Source organism: Bombus fervidus, chromosome 5, assembly GCF_041682495.2.
Source record: "Bombus fervidus isolate BK054 chromosome 5, iyBomFerv1, whole genome shotgun sequence".
Taxonomy (NCBI): Eukaryota; Metazoa; Arthropoda; class Insecta; order Hymenoptera; family Apidae; genus Bombus; species Bombus fervidus.
In genome coordinates this window covers 6,685,697-6,708,751 of record NC_091521.1, presented here as the reverse complement: position 1 = coordinate 6,708,751, position 23,055 = coordinate 6,685,697, and the positions used below count along the sequence as shown (strand labels likewise).

The following is a 23,055-nucleotide window of genomic DNA, read 5'->3' as shown; positions in this document are numbered from 1 at the left end:
ATGTAAACGATACGTGTATTAGCCTGTCAGTAAAGATAAGAGATTTGCTACGTTTTTAACTTAAATAGACTATAGCTATTATGCAGGTATATGTAAGTGGTAAAGAAATGAATCGTCCTCTCTGTCCCAATGTTAAGCAGTATTTGCACTTGTAAGATATATTATGTGCATCATTCATTGTTATATAAACGAAATACCAGTATTATATTATTTCTTATCGTAATATGTATTTTACCTTGTAAGGTATTGTGCAATAGAAGCATAACAAATTTATGAAGAGCGATGAAATATATTCCTATGCACATGCATATCTGATAACACTAAGATTTTAAACGACGTGTTGTTTCATATTTTACAAAGTGGCGAATGGAAATTCCTTAAACAGATATAATTATTTCATTACTAATATTATGTCATTTATATTAAAATATTTAACGAGTACTTGAAACCATTATTTTTCTGCCTATACACCATTTTTCGTGAATATCTGAGAACTTTTACCGATTTGTAATAACAGCGTGTGAATCTGCAAGTTTCTACCTGATAAAGTCTTTTGCCATTTTCCTATGCAACAAGCAGACCACGAACTTAAATCATTAAGTGGATGAGTGGATCGCATGACAAGTTCTACGAATAATTTGTCGATGTATATACATATTACGTTCTGGATTTACAACACATCGTTATATGAATAATTGAATTAATCGCGGTACTCCTTTCGCAATTCTTGTTAATTCTCGTTCTTATGTATTTCATAGAATAGAGAAACTAGGCAACGTAAAGATGAAGCGCTTTTCAAACATCCGTCCTCTCAGAATTGCTATACTTGGAGATATTTTTATTGTACGATAAAGCGTTGCGTAAGTCGAAAATCTTAACTATGCAGCTTAACGAGGATTAGTGAATTTAATTACGATTTCCTTGCTGTTTTATCTGTGTAAGTCATATTAAATACGATAACTAAAGCCAGTAAAATTAACGGATACGAGTTAGTTCAAGAATTATATAATGTTTAAAATTTAAAGAAAAAACATCTACCTTGTTTCTTACAACACAATCAACCTGTGAATAAATTAGTGGGATATCAATAAAAAATATGTCTCCAAGGAAATTAAAGTGAATTATTATTCTTTAATGAAAAGGAATATTGTAGAAATTTTAATTGTTCCAAATTATAGTAAACGCTGATTATTTCAAATTACAGATAAACTTAACTTAAAAATTGAAAATTAATTATTCTAATTATTCTAATCTTATAGATCATTCGAAGAGAATCTAAAATTCACCGCATATGTTATGTGATAAATCCTGTATATTTGCAAATCTTAGAAAGAATAAAAAAAAGTAGAATTATTTACGCGACAAGCAGCAAAAAAATTGGAAAAAATACGCTTTAATATATCGTCATCTTTGGATGATGATTCTTCAACGAAATAACATATTTAGAGTGCTAGAATTATTTACAAATAAATTCGTCCTACATTGATCTTCAATATACAAAAAAAAAAAAAAAAATTAATAAATAACATTATTGCTGTGTGAGAGTAACAACCAATAACTCAGCCATTAACTGTGTTAAATTCTATAATAAAATAGTTGATAGCTATTATCCTTTTTCTTTTTTTTAATTATTATTTATAATAGCCTCGAGTACGAGGGCACCATTATTCTTTCTTTGTATATAATATACATAAGTATAATTTTAGATAAAATGCACCAAGAAATGGATTTCGACTTTCTCGAAAAAGACGAACCGTTCGTTAGTTACATATGCAAATTTTCTTATCCAGATGAAATAAGCAAACGTTTAACGAGACATAATGTTGCTAAAAGCAAATCGTGAAATTTGCAAGTCAATTCGACGAAAATGGTCCGAGCTATCCAAACCAGTGTGTCAAAAACATCGTTCTGCGAAATATGTATATAAAAGATGGGTTTAAAGTCTCTGTTTTTGTATCTTCAACAATGTATTTTTTAAGTGGCATTGTATATGTCCCTGGACCGTACTACGATTCTTTCTGAATCATGTGGAATTTACAGATGATGTTCATTATTCTGAGAACGGTATTCTACTTCAAGACGCGTATAAAATTAATACATCACTAATCCTATTTATTTCGATACGTCTTAGGTACATACAGTAGTAGTTGTACGGACAATATGGGCAAGTGATTTCATTTTGAACTTTAGAAATGACGGATTTTGTTACAGAGTTCTAAATGACAACAGTAAATTATCGATGTATCGTATTAAGAAACTTAAAAAATGCTTGATTAATTTGTTGAGGCTGAAATTTTCGAAAAATTTTCTGTAATACTCGAAAATATTAGTGCTTTTATCTAATATTTTTTCATAATAAGATTATAAAACATTTTGTCCTCATATTTTGCTGTACGTATAAAAATTTCAAATTGATAATTCGAATAATTTTTTATATTCCAAATATGTATATCTTCGAGACAAGTTTGAAGATTTTTAATGATAAATTATTAGTATTCAAAATAATGAATTATTCATTATTATGAATACTAATAATTTCGAAAACGTATGGTTTAATTATATGTTTTAATTTATTGTGATCTTGTAAAAATATCACCAAATTCTTTAACGACATTCATATTAATTATAATTTTATGTTCAAAATATCGTCATCGTCTTTAGTTCTTATTCTGACCACTATTGGCGGTGTAGACCTACGTTTTGTTGGGTCGGTAACGTTGAGAGCGGCAATATCATGTCGTCATGTCATCATCCAATATTATCTACACAAAATAAAATATGATTGCAGTACAATCTACCAGTCGAGATGTTATTATCGACCATGCTTACCGACCTTCAGTCGGTAATATCGAAAGCGAAACTAAAATGATAAATGAGTTCATAATCTGCGTATCAATTAAAAAAAGAAATAATGCACTGATTAAGTACAGAGTAGAAGTAACATTATACCATTGACTAGATACAGTATAGACCTGACATTATATGAAACTTCGTGTCTCTCGAAAAAGATCGGAGTGTTTTTTACGCCCTCTTCGATTTATTCTTGTACTGTGCGCGCGAATATAAAACTTATATTCAATTCGATCGTATAAATGCATAGACATAGGGCAGGTAGTTAAAGAATTTTGTAATAATTTATAAACTCAAAATTACAATATTAGTTATGGTTAATGTTATGTCCTAGATTGGAGTCAGTCGCAAATTATCGTGCCTCTACTCGCTTTAGGAAAAATAGATTTCTTAGTTTAATATAAAAAGTTTCAAAAATATGTCATCTACATTTACACATTAAGCAATATAGTAAATAAAATTTCACCTGGTACACGCGCATAATTAAACTAGACCTTCGTTTGTTGTATGTTTGTCAAAGGAAAAACAACTGTATCTTTGTTAATTTTCAGCATAAACGTTAATTAGAAGAAGTTGTACAATCGAAACGATTATTATCGTTCTTTTTGATGGCAACGTAACAGAGAATAGTTCAATTGTCGGTTAACCTTTCGTTCAACGGAACAATCAACATTAGTTTACCGCCAGCTGCTTCCTAAACGTAATAGGCCAGCACGTGATAATCACACGCTTAGCATATGAGACGTATTCGTGGCTCGAAAATTTTCCTACCATTTTCCCATTCCTTCCATAGGGCTAACGTTGCAAAATATATCACCTTACAAACATTTAGTATCTATGCTGAAAACTTCAGTATCCTTCATCGTGAGAGACAGTCTCTTTATTAAAGCACACGACATACGATAAACTTTAACATTTTGCTATGTTTTTTATAGAGCATGTCATTGAAAAATAATTATGTATACATATGTACTTAAATTAATTTTCCATATTATTTATACCGTAAGATGAACACTAATGTGTAATCGATATTGAAAACTATTTTGCTATACTTTTTATATAATATGCTAATAAAAGATAATTACATATATATCGAGCTTAATTAAAATTATTATATTATTATTATATTATAATTATTATATTTTTGTTTTGCATTTAATACAACGTAAATTTCCACTGAAAGTTAAGAATAAGTTTTGCTAACAAAAGAAGTTGAAGTTATGTTCTAACTAAAAGGTTATTTAACACTTAGCAATCGTACTGTGATAATTAAAAAAACAAGAAATTCTGCTAATTAACCTTCAATCTTTATCAAATTTCGTTTAATTTGATATCTGAAGAGTTCAAGATATTAAACGTTAAGTGATCGGCGTCATTAAACATCAATCAAAGATGATAGATTAATTTATCAAACTATCATTGGTTCACCTGTAGAAGTAATTCGTCGACTCTCAACATTATGGAATATCGTTTAGTGAAACAAAAGTGTTCAATATTTTAGTTCTAACAAATGCGTAGCAAAAATTAACTTACTTGATGTTTCTGCTTCTTTGTCGAAAGACACATCCTTCTACATAATCTCCTAATTACATTTTCTATGCCACTTAGAATGCCTCTTAGAATAAAGTCGTATTCATTTTGATGATTACTTGTTTTTGTCTTTTTTTTTATCCATTGTATCCCAGTATCTCATACATGTATACATATTATGCAACATATTACATTAACTAACAGTAGAATCACAAGGAAATTAAGAACGTGTATCTAGTTTTATTTTATCTACAGTCTACTCTACTTGGAGTTACACTCTATTAACTCTATTTTAGTAAACTATACTTTATCTCAAAAGCAAGTATCTTCATAGCATATTATTTGATACGATATTATTAGAAGTTTCTAAGAAAACCTAGATGAATGTACTTTGAAAGATAAAATTGACGTCATCGATCAAGGTAAATAAATTATTGCGTCAAGCATTGGATATTCCATCTGACAAATTAATAATTATTATGAAATATTAACATTAGAGTTAAAAGTTTTTAAACAGGTTATGTAGAGACATTCGATCAAAATAGTCAATGTGCAATGAAATTTATGTTTAAAACCTGTTCTAACGCTAGAAATTATTTATTTTACATAACTGCGGTAATAGTATTGTTGAAATAATATCTTCAAATACATAGTATATATAACTTTTCTCTGACGTATATTTTCATGCACAATATTAATATGAATACATCAATATACAAAAGGCAGTAAGCGATTTTAAGATTTTTAGACTTAAAATTTAATAGTTATAAAAAGAATGCCTTGTCAATAAAACAGTACGAGTATGTCAGTGTTTCTAACTATAATTCTTTGGTTCTTGGATAATTTCGATGACATATTCGAACATTTTCAAACGTATTTTCCTTGAAATAGCAGGAAATCCCAAGTACTTACGTTGTTGGCAACAAGCTTATCGCAAGACGATGTAAAAATATCATAAAACTCGGTTATATTTTCTTTGTTACGATTTGATTTATTAAAGACAAATCAAGCACACGATAAATTAAATAGAAGTTAATTAACGTGTTATATTCTTTGAAATTGCGCATGAAACTACACATGACCACATATTCTGAAATATCAAATGATAGCCGCATCGTGAGTCCTTGGCAAACAGACGGAACACTTATGATTGTGCACTTTACATGATTTCGGATAGAGTACTACTTATGACTTATGCACGTAGAGACTTATATGCCAAACGAAACTCTTCATGAATTTTAAGTGAAAAATTTCATTTGAATTTAATTACAGAAATGTATTAAAATTATTGCACTCGCTATATTTTCTGCATATTAATTTCTTGTAATACAAAATATTTACTGACAGTCTACATAAATAAATTATTTAACTAACTAATATACAATATACATATGTTATGTAAGTAAACAGTTTGAATTGTATTTAACACGTTTGTATTCTTTATTCACAAATACAAGAATTCAAACAAGTAACGCATGATGCAAGTACTTTTTTAAAAAGAATTAATTAGTATTACATATGTATATAATACATATGGTTTAATGAGTTACTCGGTATTATTTTTTTAATAAAAATAGTATATTATAGCTGGAATATTATTTAAAAGCATACATTGAATATAAAAAAGAATTCTTCAAGTTTAATATCTTAACCGCGCCTCTTCTGTATCTTGTATTTCACACTACTAAGACTCTCCAAGTCCTAACCTAAGTTTTGCTAAGGAATGACCTTGTACTATGGTCATGGGTCGTTGAAATCTTCCAAGCGGCCGCTTTCTGTTAAAAATAAAAAGCTATAGAACGCAATTAAAAAGAAAAAGAAAAAGTAGAAGCATCCTTGAAATCTTCCAGAACTCTCCAAAGGAAAATTATTGCTAGCATCCTATAGCTTCCACCATAAAACATTTTCAGAACTATAAAAATAACAGAGATATTTAAGTGATTCTATTTACGTGGTCGATTTGTACGATGAAATAAACGAGGTCTATGTGGAATCATCTGGATGAAATCAATGTTGAAATAGCTACATCATTATAAATGCAAACCACAAGTTTGATGTTTTCTGGCATTCGTACTTGGCTACTACTTGTTTTGTCGCCATCGATGTCGTTGTTGCCAATGTCGCGAAAAATTGTCGAAACCGGGTTTATCCACCTCTGTCTGGTCTAAATTTCGTCTGCCGAAAAACCAGAGTTGGCTCGCAACACAGTCGCACAAGTTTATAACGTAATTTAGTAGTCTACTATAAAGTCTGAGAGAACTTGAACTTGTTTGTTTGGAATTCGTGTAACTTTATCTGACAAAATTTACGTAATATTATGTGTAAAATTGGAAAACTACAGAATTTATAATTATATTTAATTTGTCATCTATTTTAATCTCAGTATAGTTTGTAGAAGATTATTTTTCATGTAGTAAATTCTTTGTAAACAATTTCTAAATTAAATAAAAATTCAGACATGATGATATTATCAACATCTTGCTTGAATGTTAATTTTGTTTTATTTCTTATCTTGTATTTTGGGTTGAAACATTTCTGACAATAAATAATATCCCAAGTGCTTATGCTCGATCAAATATCGATAAAACGTATCCGAATATCTATCAAATTTAAATCTGACAATATAATAAGCATAATTTTCAACTCCAAGTTATGTATCGATAAATACGTAGCCGCTAGAAATCTCATAAGTTAAATAGTACCTACATGTTATACAAAAAATAAGAACTTCGTTTATTTATGATGGAATCATTTCTTTTTAAAGAAGTTTTAGAATTATGATGATACATCTAACAAATACAAGATCATTTGAATTTCCTTGCCCAAAATTGGTACATCATGCACGATGATCTACTTTAATTGATATTACTCATGATCGTGGATCATAACTTGATTCAATTGTCATTGGAGGTGTACTTCCTATTAGTCAAATGAAAAATCGTGGGTAGTGAACAGAATTAGTTAAGTTTTTATACTCTTCAGTCATACTGCCTGCTAAAGTGATGAGAAAAATAAAATTCTACTGTAACGATATACAATGTAAGCTTAATATTGCATCGATCAAAGTTATTTTCTAAAAATAATGATAATTTGTTTGACTTAAGTTCACCTTGGTAAACATATAAATTTCATTCTATCTTAGTTTTACTTCTGATATTTTAAATTTACAACAGTACGGTTTTGATGCGCAGATATTTTCTTCGTTCGACAATATTTAAATGTTTATACTCGTCATTCATAAATCATGTAGAATTGAACCACTGCTTTCGGATTATAGGATTTAGGATTGTAGGTTACATTTTTAAATAAAAATTCCCTGAAATTGAAGCTTCTGGTGTTACTCATTACGTTGATGGTTAAATGATATGATATACGAATACTTCTGGTACGATACAAGTATAGGTGGTTTAAATTTACGCGCGCGTAGCTGAAAATATTGAAGAGTGTTGGGTAGGTGTCGATCCTCTTGAAAGTACTTCTTGCGCATTCAAATATAAACTCAGAAGCCAGGTCACGGCTTGAAAATAATCCTGAGCATTTAGGAAGGCAACCCATTGCTTTTAGACCGGCAGAGACTTGTGACGCATATAATTCCCCTTACCTCCCTTTCCGACTATGCTCTGATTTCGATGGCACCCTTAGAAATCGTTCTATCGAATCTCAAAGACTTAATGTGCTTAAAATAATCCATTACCGTCAATAAGAACGTAATACATTCGCGTCAATATTTCTTCTGTAAACATGATGCAATTTGATATTATAAGTTTTTCATTTTTTCTGTAGATGGAGGTCTAAAGGACGCGTGAATGTCAACTTGTTTTTCTTTTTTTCTTCTTTTTTTTTAATAAATAGCTTTAATCGACGCGGCTCGTTATTATCTACAAAAAAGTGTTACGTTGTTGGTCACAATATCATTAATTTAAAAGGTAGTTTAATTTCAAGTTGATAATATTATATAATATGCTCTTCTTTCTAAAATAACGTATTACAGTTATTTCTTACAAGATATTAGAAACTAACGAGAGAAAAGATAGTTTATGGATACTTAGAAATTAAATTACTTATCACTGATGTTTTTTATTGAGAAATCATACGACCAATTAAAGGAATCTAATGACACATATAATGAGTAAATGAAGGGATCTAACGGAGGAAAAGAATCTCTACAATAAATAATTGCTACATGTATCAGAAAGAAAGTGAAAATAGGAACGTATTTGGCATCCAGTTCTCTTTGACCTTCGTGAACTCCACGTGGCAACACGAATTGTGATATTACTCGCGGCGCGACGGCTACCATGGTTGCATATGCGTCTGTCACTCTACGCAGGAACTGCTATTAATTTCATTCGTTTTTATTGTTTCAGAGTCCTTGCAATTGTTGTCGCATCTTGGTGAGTGACCTTACATTAATGGGTTTTTAAAAGAGTGTCTATCGTTAATTCGAATTTATTTCACGTTTATACGCATCGAAGCTCTTTCATTGGAAAGTTCGAATTTGGAAATCCTTCTTTAATTTAATGGTCGTGTCTTTTCAATTCCTTTGAATGAATTAAAATTTTCGTGAAATCCTCTGCGAATTCAGGCAACTCGACTAAAGCGGAAGAAACTTTAAGACTAAGCATTTTGTTGAATTTGTCGATTTGGAAAATATTGGTTCGACTGTTGTATAGTGATTCATAATTGACAGAATATGTTAACGTCTTGTTCTTTATTGAATTTACATTGGCAACGTTACAATCAGTGCGTTTAATGTCCACATTAAGAACTACACACGTGTGTGTCTTTTAATTTTTCAAAACCGTATGAATAAAGTTAGAAAATGTCGCAAAGAATGACGTCGTTATAATGTCGTATCGATCATTGCCGCGTTTACGCAGACACCTAACGTATTTTCACACAGTCTGTTATGAATCGATTTTTAAGCGATACTATTATCAGCGTCCACATCGCGCACCATTGATCCTAACCTTTTCCGGGCTATATTTTCTTAATGTTAACATTAAACGTTAAAGATGATACCGTTTGATATATCGGATGACCAAGGATGCAACCTTTTCTAATTAAATCGAAAAGCATGCGGAAAATCACAGAGAATCTTTACATAGGGTGTGGCAGCATATATGATAATACACGAGAAGTTATTCTCCATGCGAAAATACGGCGAAAATTTGGAATAAAATTGTTTTCATTTGAAACTACGTTTTCGAGGAAATTAAATTTCAGTTGAAGATAGATTTATTGCAGTAATGAACTCAACTTGTAATGAAAGAAGGTATCAGACAGAAAAGCAAGGATAGTATAAATAAAGAAATTATATCCAAGAGATTGGAAATCCAAATGATGAGTTAACTTGATTCCCCGGTTAACAGTTAAGGAAAAATAAACATATAGCAGTAACCGAACTGACAAGAGAGTAAGATCTTTAGAATATGACTCACATGATGTTTCATATTATCTATTTTTCAATGAATGAGATCTATTTATACGATTTGAAGAGGGAACGTATCTAGAGGGTGTGTTTTCGTGGAATCCTAGGATTGGTTGGTAGATCGAGGATGTTTAACCGTTAGAAGATTGAGGTCTAGCTACACTGAACAGCGAATGAGGATCTTACAATATTAAACAATTATTATTTTGTATTTTTATACTAATCTCACTGACCTTGTTATTTTTACATATTTCACAGTACAAGATAAATTTCATTTATATACATATAAATCACGAAAATATTTGAACATTTATGGAAAACTTTTATGAGCATATTATGATTTTTATAGAAAACATTGAACAATTTTATTGCCACTGTAACGAGAATAATAATAAATCATTGTAATAATAAATCATTAACAATTATAAACGTATCGATAATTATAAATTAATTTGAAGATATATATAAAAATCATGACGTATATAGTACGTACGATACATCATTCTAAGTTTTCCATGATAAGTGTTGTAATACTTCCTGAGCCACTGTAAACTGTAAGCAATTTCATTATCACGAATGAATTAACCATCACCTGGAAAATATATTGCACAATTAATTTCTCGATATGTTGGTATTTAATATAGTGAATACATTCGTTAGAGCAATGATCTCTATCAAACTCGATAACTGTAATTCTATTTTCGCTTAATCGCTAAACTAAGCGGCACGACGTCTGAAAATAGCTTAAGGCGGTAACTCTCCATGAAGTCGATCAATCGGTTTCTAATTGAAGAAACTTTCCGTGGTATAGCATCGAGATGCCACGAATCTAGCACGTGATATTTACGTGACGTTTGACGTCAATAAGACGGAAAATCTGCGAAATTCGATCTCGTGAAAATTTGAATCATAAATTGGAAATGACGGGAAACGTTTTAAAGTTTTTGATTTATTACCCTTCGAACTGACATAACACCACAAAAAGCTAACAAACCGATTTTCACAACAATGGTTCAGCTATTCTATTGTCCTCTCAAACTATATTTTACGAAACATTCTCGGTCAGTGAACGACCTGTATTTTTTTGTATATTATAATTCTTCATATTTTCTTCAAACTTAAGAAGCAAGTTATGATCGAAAATCACGATTTGGTCTGAAAGTGAACCAAAGAAAGTAGTTCGCAAAGTAAGATAATTACTGGTTACTTTCGAAATATTTCTGCATCTCATATTTAAAAGATTTCTTCAAGGAGAACAAATAATTTTAAAGAATTGAAAAGATACAAATAGATAATTACATATATATTGTGTAATAATTTCTTTAAAATTCTAGTGAAATGCAAACATCAACGTCAAACGAGTCATTCACCCTAACAAAGAAATTCAATAATAGAAAGTGATCAAGGAAAATAGTAGACTTTTGTAATCAAATAATTGAGATAAACGTTCGATACTATAAGAAATTGCAAAGTGTTATAAATTGTTTGAAAGAATTCGTAAAAAATGATACAGCGCAATCCCTTAAATAGCAACTTGTACTGAAAATGTATGTGCGTACTTTACTGTAACGTAATGTAATAACATTTTGCTTCTCAAAGTTATTAAACGCTATTTTATACGAGATGAGTCATCTTACTTAGGATTCCTAATATTTAGAATCTGTTTGCTAATACGTAACTCTAGCTTCTTTTTAATAAATATACGAACTTTGTTTAATTTCTAGCGATATTAAACAGAATCTGATTACGAAAAAATAAGACATAAGTAAAATTGCGTCTAGTTGTCTCACTGATTTGTCTCCTTCAATGTTCTCTGTGTACGACCTTCCTCTTCTGAGCACGAGCATAACTTTTTTTCCTTCTAGTTTCCTAGATAGGCTCGATTAACTTCCTTGTTCATGGGTTTTGAAAACTCTTTGAAAATTCCAAGGTGGACGTGCGAGATAGACAATGGAATAGCAGTTTCCTAGTTTGAGTCATACGCTTACGCACAAAGCGTTTTCCGTATACTGTCTTAGCACATAATTTTAATATACTCACGAGTTGGAAAAGATTAATTTAAAGAGAGTAAATGAGAGAATATGAAAATATTTCTTACAAATTTTTTAAGCTTTGAATCGGGACTTGAGTTTGTAAAATAAAAGTATCTTGAATATTTTTGTATTGCAAAAATGATTTTAGGAGTATAGTAGAAAATTGATTAAAGATAGTGTTTTAAAATTAAAACAAAAAAGAAAGCAAAGTTCATGGTACGTAATAAATAATAGAGATAAAAGTTTATTTGCGAGAGTAATTTTTGTACAAATAAGAATTGATAATTTTGATGACTTGTTGTTTTGAATTACAACATATTGTACTTCAATTTGAACAAAACTCTACATATTAGTATACAAAAGATTTAACGTGAAATGGTCACTATGTTTCTGATCCCTGTGATGTATATTATTGACTAAAAATTTTGAATTCCTTACCTTGTTATACATAATAATTTCCTCGGTTCGGTTGAATCCATATCTTACTTTTTTTCGGTAAACTTCAGAACCGAATAATTTTTCAATTAAATATGAAATTAATTAAAAAAAATTGAAACAGTTGTTACAAACTTGTCCTGTAATTATGCTTGAAGGAAAGTACAAGTTAAATTTCACAAACATGATTAGGCTTCTTGATAATTAAACTTATGTTAACCTTACGTTATCTCGTTCCACTCTTACTTTAGTACAGCAAATAAAACTATAGATTATCGTAATAGCGTGATATTATATAATAGCTTAACTAAAAATACGTAAACACGTGACATTAATACTTAAATTAACATTAAATTCAGACACGTGCGATATATTTGAATAAACAATAAGCGAAAATGGCATCAGATACATCGACCGTAACAGATGTAGAAAATTTTTCAATTCAAATTAAGCCAAAGTCGAGAATTAAGAGACTTTTTACTATTATTATAACAATTTATAAATCTATGACTGTGTAGGGGGATAAAACGATTTTATCGAGAGAGATTATATCCATTATAGAAATAAACTTGTTTAATTAGTAATCAATAGTAACAGAGTAGAAAATGAAAAATAGAAAACGGAGAAATAAAATAATTTCAAGTCCTTAACATTACCAACTTTGTATGTACATAATCAAAATGAAAGTTTATCTAATTAATTCTATATACTTTTTCTTAATTTTTAAAATTTAGCTACCCGTGAACATTGTCAAGCGTACGTTAACACAACCTTTGCTCTTCCTCTTTTTGACAAATAAATGTCTTTGAATCATTGTAATTTTTCGAACGGTTCCTGGTGTGTACTTTGAATCTTGGCCAATAAGCGTCTTTATGGCGCGAAAGAGTTATACATTTGCGTCAGAAGGTTCCTTCGCGCTGCGGATAAATGGTTCTAAACTGTTCACGTTCAGGCTGGTTGAAATAGCGTTGTTTATATCCAACGATCTGCTGAATACAAAGGGGCATCTGCTCTCGATAATCTTGCTCTTAAATTCGCGTTAGTTGTCAAGCAACGGTACTTACATATGCAAATTGCAATATGTTTCAGTATAAATTATATATCCATACGTATTTCATCACGTGTTGACAACAAATGTGCGTCTTCATCGTCATAGAACACTTGTCAAGACTTGAATATCGTGTCAAATTGAGACGATCATGGGAATAATAATCACTTCATTGTCTTATTATCTCAATTGTTTCTACATATTGTTAACTCTTTCTAGAGATGATTAGGTAATCAATTGAAAATTGATGAAACGGTCTATACTTTTAAGTATTTAAAAATGATTCATTATTCAATGTTATAGAATATAAAATAACAAATTCTCTTTATGATCTCCCTCGGTATAAACTCGTTGGTTCAATTATTTGCTTTAGTCTAACTTAATTCTTATTTATAGTTGAAGGAGAATTTAATATGAAAATTAAAATGTGTTCATTTATAATGATAGACAGATTATAACAAGAAGATAAATAATAAAAAAAGAAAGAATCTGGAATTATAAATAAACAAATAATCTTTTCTATTTTTATCAGCTTTTTAAAAATTGTTGCAATTTTATATTACGTTCATGTTAAGCACAAGGACAGAAATGCAAATAGAGTTATTTATAGGCTTTCTATCTGTTAACCGCTTAATCCGAGATAAAATGGCCTCATCATTTCGATGAAAATAACCAGTCACTGTAATTACTCGGTCATAAATAAGAATAAACCAAACTTCCAGATGGAAATTAGTACACGCAGACAGACGTTATATATCGAACTGATTAAATCACAATAAAAATAGGATATAAATACACAGTAAACCTCTTCTTTAGAGAATACAATTTACGCCTGTTGTTACGATTATAGCATTAGAAATTTATGCGTTGAAAGATGTAAAAATAGAATTTTCTTTCTACGACCATATGTATAAAAAGAAATGTTATTCTTTAATATTGGATTGTTGAGAAGTTTATAGCAAAGGATAAAGAAAATTCGAAGACAAAACATTCTATTTATAATAAATATACGTAATTTGTTTCCATGAAGATTCAAAAACTTTAATCGAAAAGTCCTTCACGTTTTTGAATGATAAATTCCTTCAAATAATTTTATAAAACTATTTACTAGACAGTATCTATTAATATAAAAATATTTTGATTAAAAATCAAAATGAACGATGTACTATACTTTTTCGTCTGATCAATTTCATACGTTTTTAATTACCGAGTTTAATGGATGATCAATGGCGAAGGTTTAGAGAAATATAGATTATCCGATTATAACGAATAATCTTTCAAATCCATCAAATACACAATAAAAGTTAATACCGACAGCTACAAAGATTGCTATATTTCTGTGACCAATCCAATATCATCGGTAGCAGGACAGAGCTGCTTCTCCTGTTAAGTGAAAAGAAAGCTCCCATTCGAATGATCAGGCTTTGTTTTGAATGATTTAGTACGTGCTAAATGTTATCATAATCCTTACTTACCCTTATCGCTCTAAGAAGCACAAGATAGAAAGATCAATAACATTTAATAGCTATTAGAAATAAGAGATACGGAATGGAATTACTTTTAAATCGTACTAAATGGTGAAATACCCTTTCCGATACGTTGTATTAAATGTCGATCGAAAATATTTGCATTGATCCATCACTAATTCGTCACTGTCAGATTCCCGCGCATTTCTCTAGATTAATTTATTCTCTCTCAAAAAAAGCCTTCTTTATGGATTATTGTTTGCTAGAGGACGTTTGTCCTTTCAGTAAAACATATATACAGCAATGTATTATAATGACATTAATCGCGTATAGTTATGAATTACTATATTGTTTGCAACGATCTGATGGTTATATATTGAATACACTCATTAATTAGTATCAAAGGCATACATTCTTTAAGTCTACCGTAGCTTACCACCTAGTTTACCATAAGAAAAATAAGTTAACTTACACTAGTTCGTATAAAAATTCGTTTTCAGAAGGCAGAATTTGGCGAATGAGTTTCTAAAGTTGGAACTTTTCTATCATCTATATTTTTCTTAAAAGAAATATTAAAGAACTATTAAAAGAATTATTTATAAACATGGGAAAATAAAGTGCTTACAGAATGCAGCTGTGTCAAGCTATAAAAAAATTCTTCCTCATTGGGGAAGGTTAACCATTTTTATAATTCCTGTGGTTGAGTTGTCGATCGATAAATCCGTTGACATTCAAGTATAATGTAGACATTTTATACCGTTACTTTATACTTTATAATTTTTTTGTATTTATTTAGACTATCTAAAGAATGTATTAAATATACCAATATCGTAAAAAAATGTTCTATGCACATAAAATAAACATGTTTGATATAAAAGTTATTGATAGCTTCCATAAATTACTATAAAAGTTATAAGAAACGTATCGCTATCTGTTACAAATATTTATGAATAGACTCGTGTCTAGAAAACGTCTACAATTTTAATTGTTTTTCGTGTTTATAAACAATGACACGCTTTACTTAGTATCAATTCTACTGTTCCTCACTAGTGGATTGAATCATCAGAATATATTTGTAGTAGCACGATTCAGTAATCATGAATACACAGACGGTAGTGTTTGCCTTAGATGTAACTGACAGTAATGCCATACTTGCAACTGACAGTATAGGTAATGTATGCTGAAGATAATGAAACTCTTTTCCAATCAAAAGACTGAATTATGAAAATATTTGTAAAATAGATTTATGATACTATTATATTTCGAATAGTTTCAGAGATAGCTTTGATAAATCAGTGTAATAGATTTCTTAGATCCGTTAGGTTTGATCCTTGGAACTTAGAAATTTTCGTTGAAAGATGCTGTACACTGTATATGCATCCCCTGAATCTTACTATCCGATTTTCTGTACGTCCTAAAACCATTTTGCAGCACAAGTACCCCAACCTTAGTCCTAAGCCTATATCATAGAAATAAAAACTTGTTCAAAATAGTTAGCTGCTGATCCTAAATTATATACCAATAACTTCCAACTTCGACTTAATGTCTATCTTCTTAAATAGACTTTCTCGCCTCTGATGAAAACAACACCTTAAATTACCACACAGGTTGAGCCAGGTAAAATTTTGTATCGAAGAAGACAGGTAGGTAATTTGTCGGACGACCTTTAACAAGGGGGAAGAACTTTTCCCAACCTGTGTGTACACTCCATCTACGCATGCTACCACCCTTGTTAGTGAATGCTAGAAAGGAAAATTACCTATAACATCAATTAGGAAGCCCTGATACAAAACAGAAACTCGAGGTCGAGACACTAAGAAACATACTTGTCGCCATGTGCCTAACCATGTACCTAAATACTTGTCGCGTAGAAACGGTACTAGCGGACGATAATGTATTGCTAGCTATTTAAAGATAATACGGATATATCAATTGGTATCTGTCGTATCATAAGAATTTTTTTCAATAACAAGGTAACGATAGAAAAGTCTGCGACTTAGTCCCTAATTAGTTGCAAGCTAATCCCCTAATCAAAGATATAATAAATACTCTTACTAGAGGTTAAGGATCAATTTAGCTAGATAACAGATTTTCAAAAACCCTGAATTCAATGTACGCTCAACAAGATTTTTTTTACAAATCCTTAGTATATTTGAAAATATAACTCTATCAAAAATACGAGTCATCTATAAATACCGAGATCTTTAGATTAAGATGTTAAGATTATAAGTATATAATTCCTGTTTTCATTAACCATGTACTTATATACATCAAATAAAGTTACAATAACTAAGCTTAATGTTTATGAATAAACGACGTCATTACTTAAAACGTCATAAAAATCTAACGTCATATAAATTTGACGTCATATATAACTATAACGTTATAATATGTGTATTGATTTATAATACCGAGACGGCTTTCGAAGGTAACATCCAGGGATGAATGAACATCGCAGGTCATTCTGACGAACGATACAATGATGTCATAAAAGTATATTTTTATTTCAGGATACTTGCAACCCTTGTAGTATATAAAAAATGAAATGAGATTATAAGAAATAATGCAATACTATGGGAATGAGATGTTAAATAGAATACAAAGGAATCTGTTTTTAGCTTTCAACAATAATAAAGATAAATGCACTTGTTAATTAAAAAAGCAGTGACACTCACTAAATTATCATTCTATACATTGTATTCATACGATTAGATATTTCGGACGTACTAATAATAAAATATAATTATTTTTATTTATGCAGATCCTCCTGCCGACAGCGTGTACATGATATGTGGCGTATTGATCGCTTTGCTATTAGTCGGCGTCATCATCGTTCTCCTTGCTGTAACGATCAGGTAATAAAACATATACTAATATTTTAAAGAATATTTAACATCTTAGAATACTACAACGTAAATATTTTGCATTTTCCAAAACATTTTATAAACCTCTTAGAGTTTATTAATACATACGATATATCACAATAATATACGTATATTGTAAATGATTACTAAACGATATTTGAATATCTTGTAGTATGTTATGTATAAAAAAAAGAGACTAATCTTTTACATCTAGTAATTTAGTCTTCGATACAAAAATAAAATATATATAACAGTTACGTATATTGGTACAACGGCTTCGAGAGCTTCTTTGGAAAACACACAATATGAAAAATGGATGAGAAAGATAACAAACGTTATAATAAATCAGTGGAGCGAAGTTGTAAACTAACTATAAAAAAAGCCAACAGAGGAAGAAGGAAAATGGAGAATGCATAAAATATTAAAAATAGAAAGTACACAATTGGATATAGTTCAACAGTCCTTTCAAGCATTAATCGCGTGTTATTGAACATGCATCAACAAATAGCGTGTATTCATCAACTAAAACTCTATCCAATTAAGGTCATCTCTCTGTTTCTCTTTCTCGCGCGTTCGCCACCAAGTAACGATATACTTACGTAGTTCGTATTGCTGTCGAATGCAAACATGTGTATAACTGCGTTGTAGTGTCGGCGTAAATTTATCAAGAAGAAAGCAACGCCGTGTATGATGCACATATCGCGATAGGTATACAAAACTTAATTAAATAACGTGATTAAAACTCGTTAAACGTTAATGACCAAGGAAATGAATGTATTATCGTGCAAGGTGATCCACCTTAGAAATTAAATGTATAAATGTTTTTTTTTATTTGAAGTTAAAAGAAAATGAAGTCGGTTGCTAACCATAAGTACAATTTCTTTCTGTGAGGCAATTCGTTTGTAATAGCTTCCTGGAATATGGGATTTCAATCGAAAACGTTTTAATAAATTCGAACGAAGATATTAAAGCGATGCTTGTCATATTAATGCTCAATTCGTGCATTTTTTAATAACACTATCTAGAGTTAGACTTTGACTTCAAAAGTAAAACTAAGCAAAGCAATGCTAATTATTCAATGAAATTTCTGATAACGTATGAATAGCCTGTATTTTACATTTCGTAGCGTGAATCAGAGTTTTCATTTGAAAATCTGACTCACACAATTCAACATTATTACAAATGGTTTCGGAACGAGCGAATAATCGTGACTTAACGTACTTCGCGTATAATTAATTAGCTATTTAGATCGGAATATGTATATCGAATAAAAATTTAGTGGCAACTATCTTGTGCGCTATTAATAATGCAAAATAATGTGTGCGAGTAAAATGAGTTTACAATAGAATTGCAGCAAAATGTTAAGCATTATTCAATTTTTATAAGAATGCATAACTAGCTCATTAGCAATCGAACTCTATCATATTTTTCAAATAATCGAAATGACGTTAATAACAGTTAATATGTCATTAACTATCCTTATAACATGAAATAATTGCGCATTAGACATACCAGATGCCGTAATAATATGATCGTTCGTCGCGTGCTTTAACAGGAATCGGAAATTCGTGAATCACGTGCAGACTCGCGTGGATGAAATGTGGAAATCTGATAATCTGTAAGAGAATTTCGCTTTAAATCCCAATAAAGGATTTTATCTTGGATTTATCCGACTGTAAGTTTTCCTGTCCAACAGCATTGTGATCGAGATTAGACGGAAAGGTTTCTCCATGTATCCAGACTGCAGTCGATAAAAATATTTTTCTTCGTATTTTCGCTAGTCTCTTTCACTTGAACAAATTCAATCTCGAGATTAGAATCCAGGAACTTCATTGCGATACGCTTTCGTTGAAAATTTTCTCTGTGCCTGTGATAGTGAAGCAACTTTTATTATCTCGCTCTTTATCTGGCTAACAATGATCTGTGTAGCTTGTGTAAAGATGTTCGTCTGTTTTATTGTTGATAGTATAAAGTGTTCCTGTTCCTATATGTTGTCTCGTAATTAAGTAAATGAAATTTTTATCGGAATCTGTCATCCTTATAAACAGTATGTGTGTACATACTACGTACTGACAAATGCCATAAGATGTACGAAAGGTAATTTTTGGTTAGATAAACGCGAACAAGTTGGAAGTGATCAAAGATGTTACATTCACTATCACAGAGAGTTTGAGCGAAACATTCATCACAATGTTCAATTTTCACAAAGATTGAAAATTAATCCTATTGCAAAAATCAATTTACCATTTTCTCTACTATGTTATGTAATTTTTTTAGTATTTCTAATCTTTTATATTAAAATTATCGTACCAATTGCATTAATCGTTTATTTTTAACTACAGATTTTATACAGTAAACTTTATAAATAAAGTTAATAATAGGTGTTTACTATTATACGTGCTTGTATACTTACGTATGAATATGACAAACAACTCGCGATACAATGACTGAAGAAATGTCAAGTCCGCGCAGTAATACCACTAATGAAAAGAGTTTATCATTATCGACGTCAGTAACATTTCAAAACAAACTAACTGTTCTATATAAACAAGGGCAAAATAAACATGTTTTGTAGCTTTTATGACATGCGCAGTAGGATCTGTTCACTGATTTTAACCGGTTGACTCATTTTAGAGTTTCTCACGATTATTAGGTCTTCTATGAAACAATGTTACGTATATCCGCTAATTAACATAAAATACGCACGTTAGAAATTATCATTCGTTAAACATTTATTAAATTCATTTAAATATTCAATGAATTCGCACATAGAGGATATGGTATAATTAGCGGGTGTTTTGTAACATGAAAAAATATATCTTTAAAGAATTTTAATGTTGATTTTGATATTTGCTAACAAACTGCATTTAACCGTTTCCATTGATGAATCCCAGTGTGTATTATTCCTCCAGAGAATTTTTCCAAGTTAATTAAATTAGATACTTAAAATATATAATTTGTCTTATTATATTAAGCTAATTTCATTATTGCCCATTGACACAATTAGCACAGTTTCACAAAGAACGTGTAAGAGAGTTTTGTTTTATCTTTCACCGATTATCAAAGTGAAAACTTTGTTTCATCATGTGAATATAATAATTCGAATTATATTATTATCGAATTGCAGCGAAACTTTATTTTCAAAATATAAATCTGCTATGAATTTTCTTTCCTATTATTTTGCTTATTATTTTGCTAGTTTTCAGTTTGAAGTTTATCTAAGGCATCGCGAAAATAGGTCTAAATTTGAATTAGGAGCATAACTTTCGCGAGTGCAGTAAAAGCGCACTTTTATTGAATAGAAATGAAACTCAATATATGTATCAAATCAGTCATTCAGTGGAAAGTGTGTATATTATTTAAGACAGATCGTGTTTGTCGAATAAAAGCAAAATAAAAAATGGAATTAGCTACCTGCTAAGTGTCATACGCATTGTCCACTTTTCATTTTTGTTTCTATTCATACTTAATATCACACAACATATGAAGCTTTCAACATTTGAAATTTTCTAAATACACATTAATATTTTATAATTTGTTGAAATTTCAAAAAAACATATAAATTTTATTTATCAATCTCTTATTTATAAATAGAAGTCAAGCTATAAAGTTCAAAATTTATTTAGAACGCTTATATCAGAATTTATCTATCAGATAATGTTGAGTGTTTTACTCAGAAAAATTCGTATTTTATTTTGTATATAAAATATTATTCATTATAGGAACATGCGTAATTCACATATTTATATAATGATTTAATGATGAACAGCACGTGAATTTCCAATTATAAGGTACTACAAAGATATGCGACAATATCAATCATCTTGTTCATTAGAACAGCGATATTGAATGATAATGATAGGATGAGTCAAGTTTTATCATGACGACAGGACAGATTGGACTACATGTATAAATGATAGCAGACCGACATAAAAAGAAAAAGAAATTTAACATTTACAAATATGTAATTGTTACACATCCGTTTATGTAGGTGACTAATTGAATGTCGATTTCATAAAACTGTACAAACTATACACTTAACTTTTAATTACATTGGTATAGAATAACGTACATGTACACGTAATGTATGTAGTAACATTTATTTTACAAAGATATATTTATTACTAGACTGCGGATGTTTATGCATTTATGGGATATTTAAATGTGCAAAAATGTACATATATAGGAATTATCCTAAGTGAACTATTTGTTATAATTAGTCTGCGAATATTTGTGCAAATCCACATTTTTATGAACGCAACTAAAGGAATGAAACGTAAGCAGAGATTTGTTTCACTTTCACTGATACGTTCATTCCATACATTTTTGCATCTTGAAATTCGACATGAATGCATAAAAATTTACGGTCTAGTTGCTATTTGAATATTTGGATGATGAAGCAAATCTCTATTTAGCTTCCACTTCTTTAATTTTGTTCACGGAAATATAAGTTTGAATAAAAATTCGTAGTCTGTTTATTATTATAATATAATAATTATATATAATACATACAGTATTCTATCAAAATATGTATCTTAATTCTATTTTAAATAGGTAATCTTATGATATACACCTGTTTTCTGACTTTTAAAGTTATTTTTTAATATGGAGACGAACAAGGTGGTCACAACGACCATGAACCGGATTAGGTAAATGTAAATACACTTATTATCGATTCAGTTAGTTTTGTAATGTAGTCGCAAGTAGCAATCTATGTACACGCCCAGGAGACAAGAATAGATACTAATTAAATAGAGCACGCGAATACACCCATCAAACTACCCCTGCAATGTCTAGACACGCGTCTACTTAAGTAGTGTCAGGTTAAATTTCAACATTTACCAAACAGACCACATTAATGGCCTAAAATGTATAAGCGAACCATTCGTGTGCATTGCTAAAGAATTATTTGCCGCTCCTTAATGAGGAACACATTCGTCAAAAGGATCAAAAGATAAAATCAAGTCATACAAGACATGGTCAATATTTCCCCGTAACAATAAAAATATCACATACGAGCTTTTTTTAGAACAATTCTTGGAATGAACAACAATATAGATCTCTATTATGTGTGTTCATCAACCTGTTGACAAGAACATACGAGTTAACTCGATAATTCCCTATTCTTTATATACAGTTTCGTTTTCTTGCAAATAGATTCTATCACATTTATTTTATTTCTACTATTAATTTATAATTTCATAGTAACAAAAAGTTTTTTTTGAAAGATGAACCGTTTAACAAATTAATTATTTATGAAATATAATTGGAACTTGTATATCTTTCGTTAATAGTTAGTATCATTTGATAAAACAAGTATTTAGAAAAAAAAGTTCTTTCTAAGGACAACAAATTTTCATATTAAATCTAAAATTATTACTAATCCAGGGATTTAAAA

The 23,055-nt window shown here is 29.9% G+C and overlaps 1 protein-coding gene across 6 annotated transcripts in view; it reads left to right on the top strand.

The window, feature by feature from the left end:
* The window catches only part of LOC139987585 (uncharacterized), a 66,319-nt gene that overhangs the window by 32,931 nt on the left and 10,333 nt on the right, over positions 1-23,055 (top strand). For 3 of the 6 annotated variants that reach the window (XM_072003991.1, XM_072003994.1, XM_072003993.1), the window contains exons 3-4: positions 8,748-8,774; positions 17,555-17,648. In XM_072003991.1, coding sequence (XP_071860092.1) covers positions 8,748-8,774; positions 17,555-17,648 — 121 coding nt within the window. The remainder of the gene's footprint in view (positions 1-8,747; positions 8,775-17,554; positions 17,649-23,055) is intronic. The other 3 variants (XM_072003992.1, XM_072003997.1, XM_072003996.1) reach the window with 1 other exon arrangement.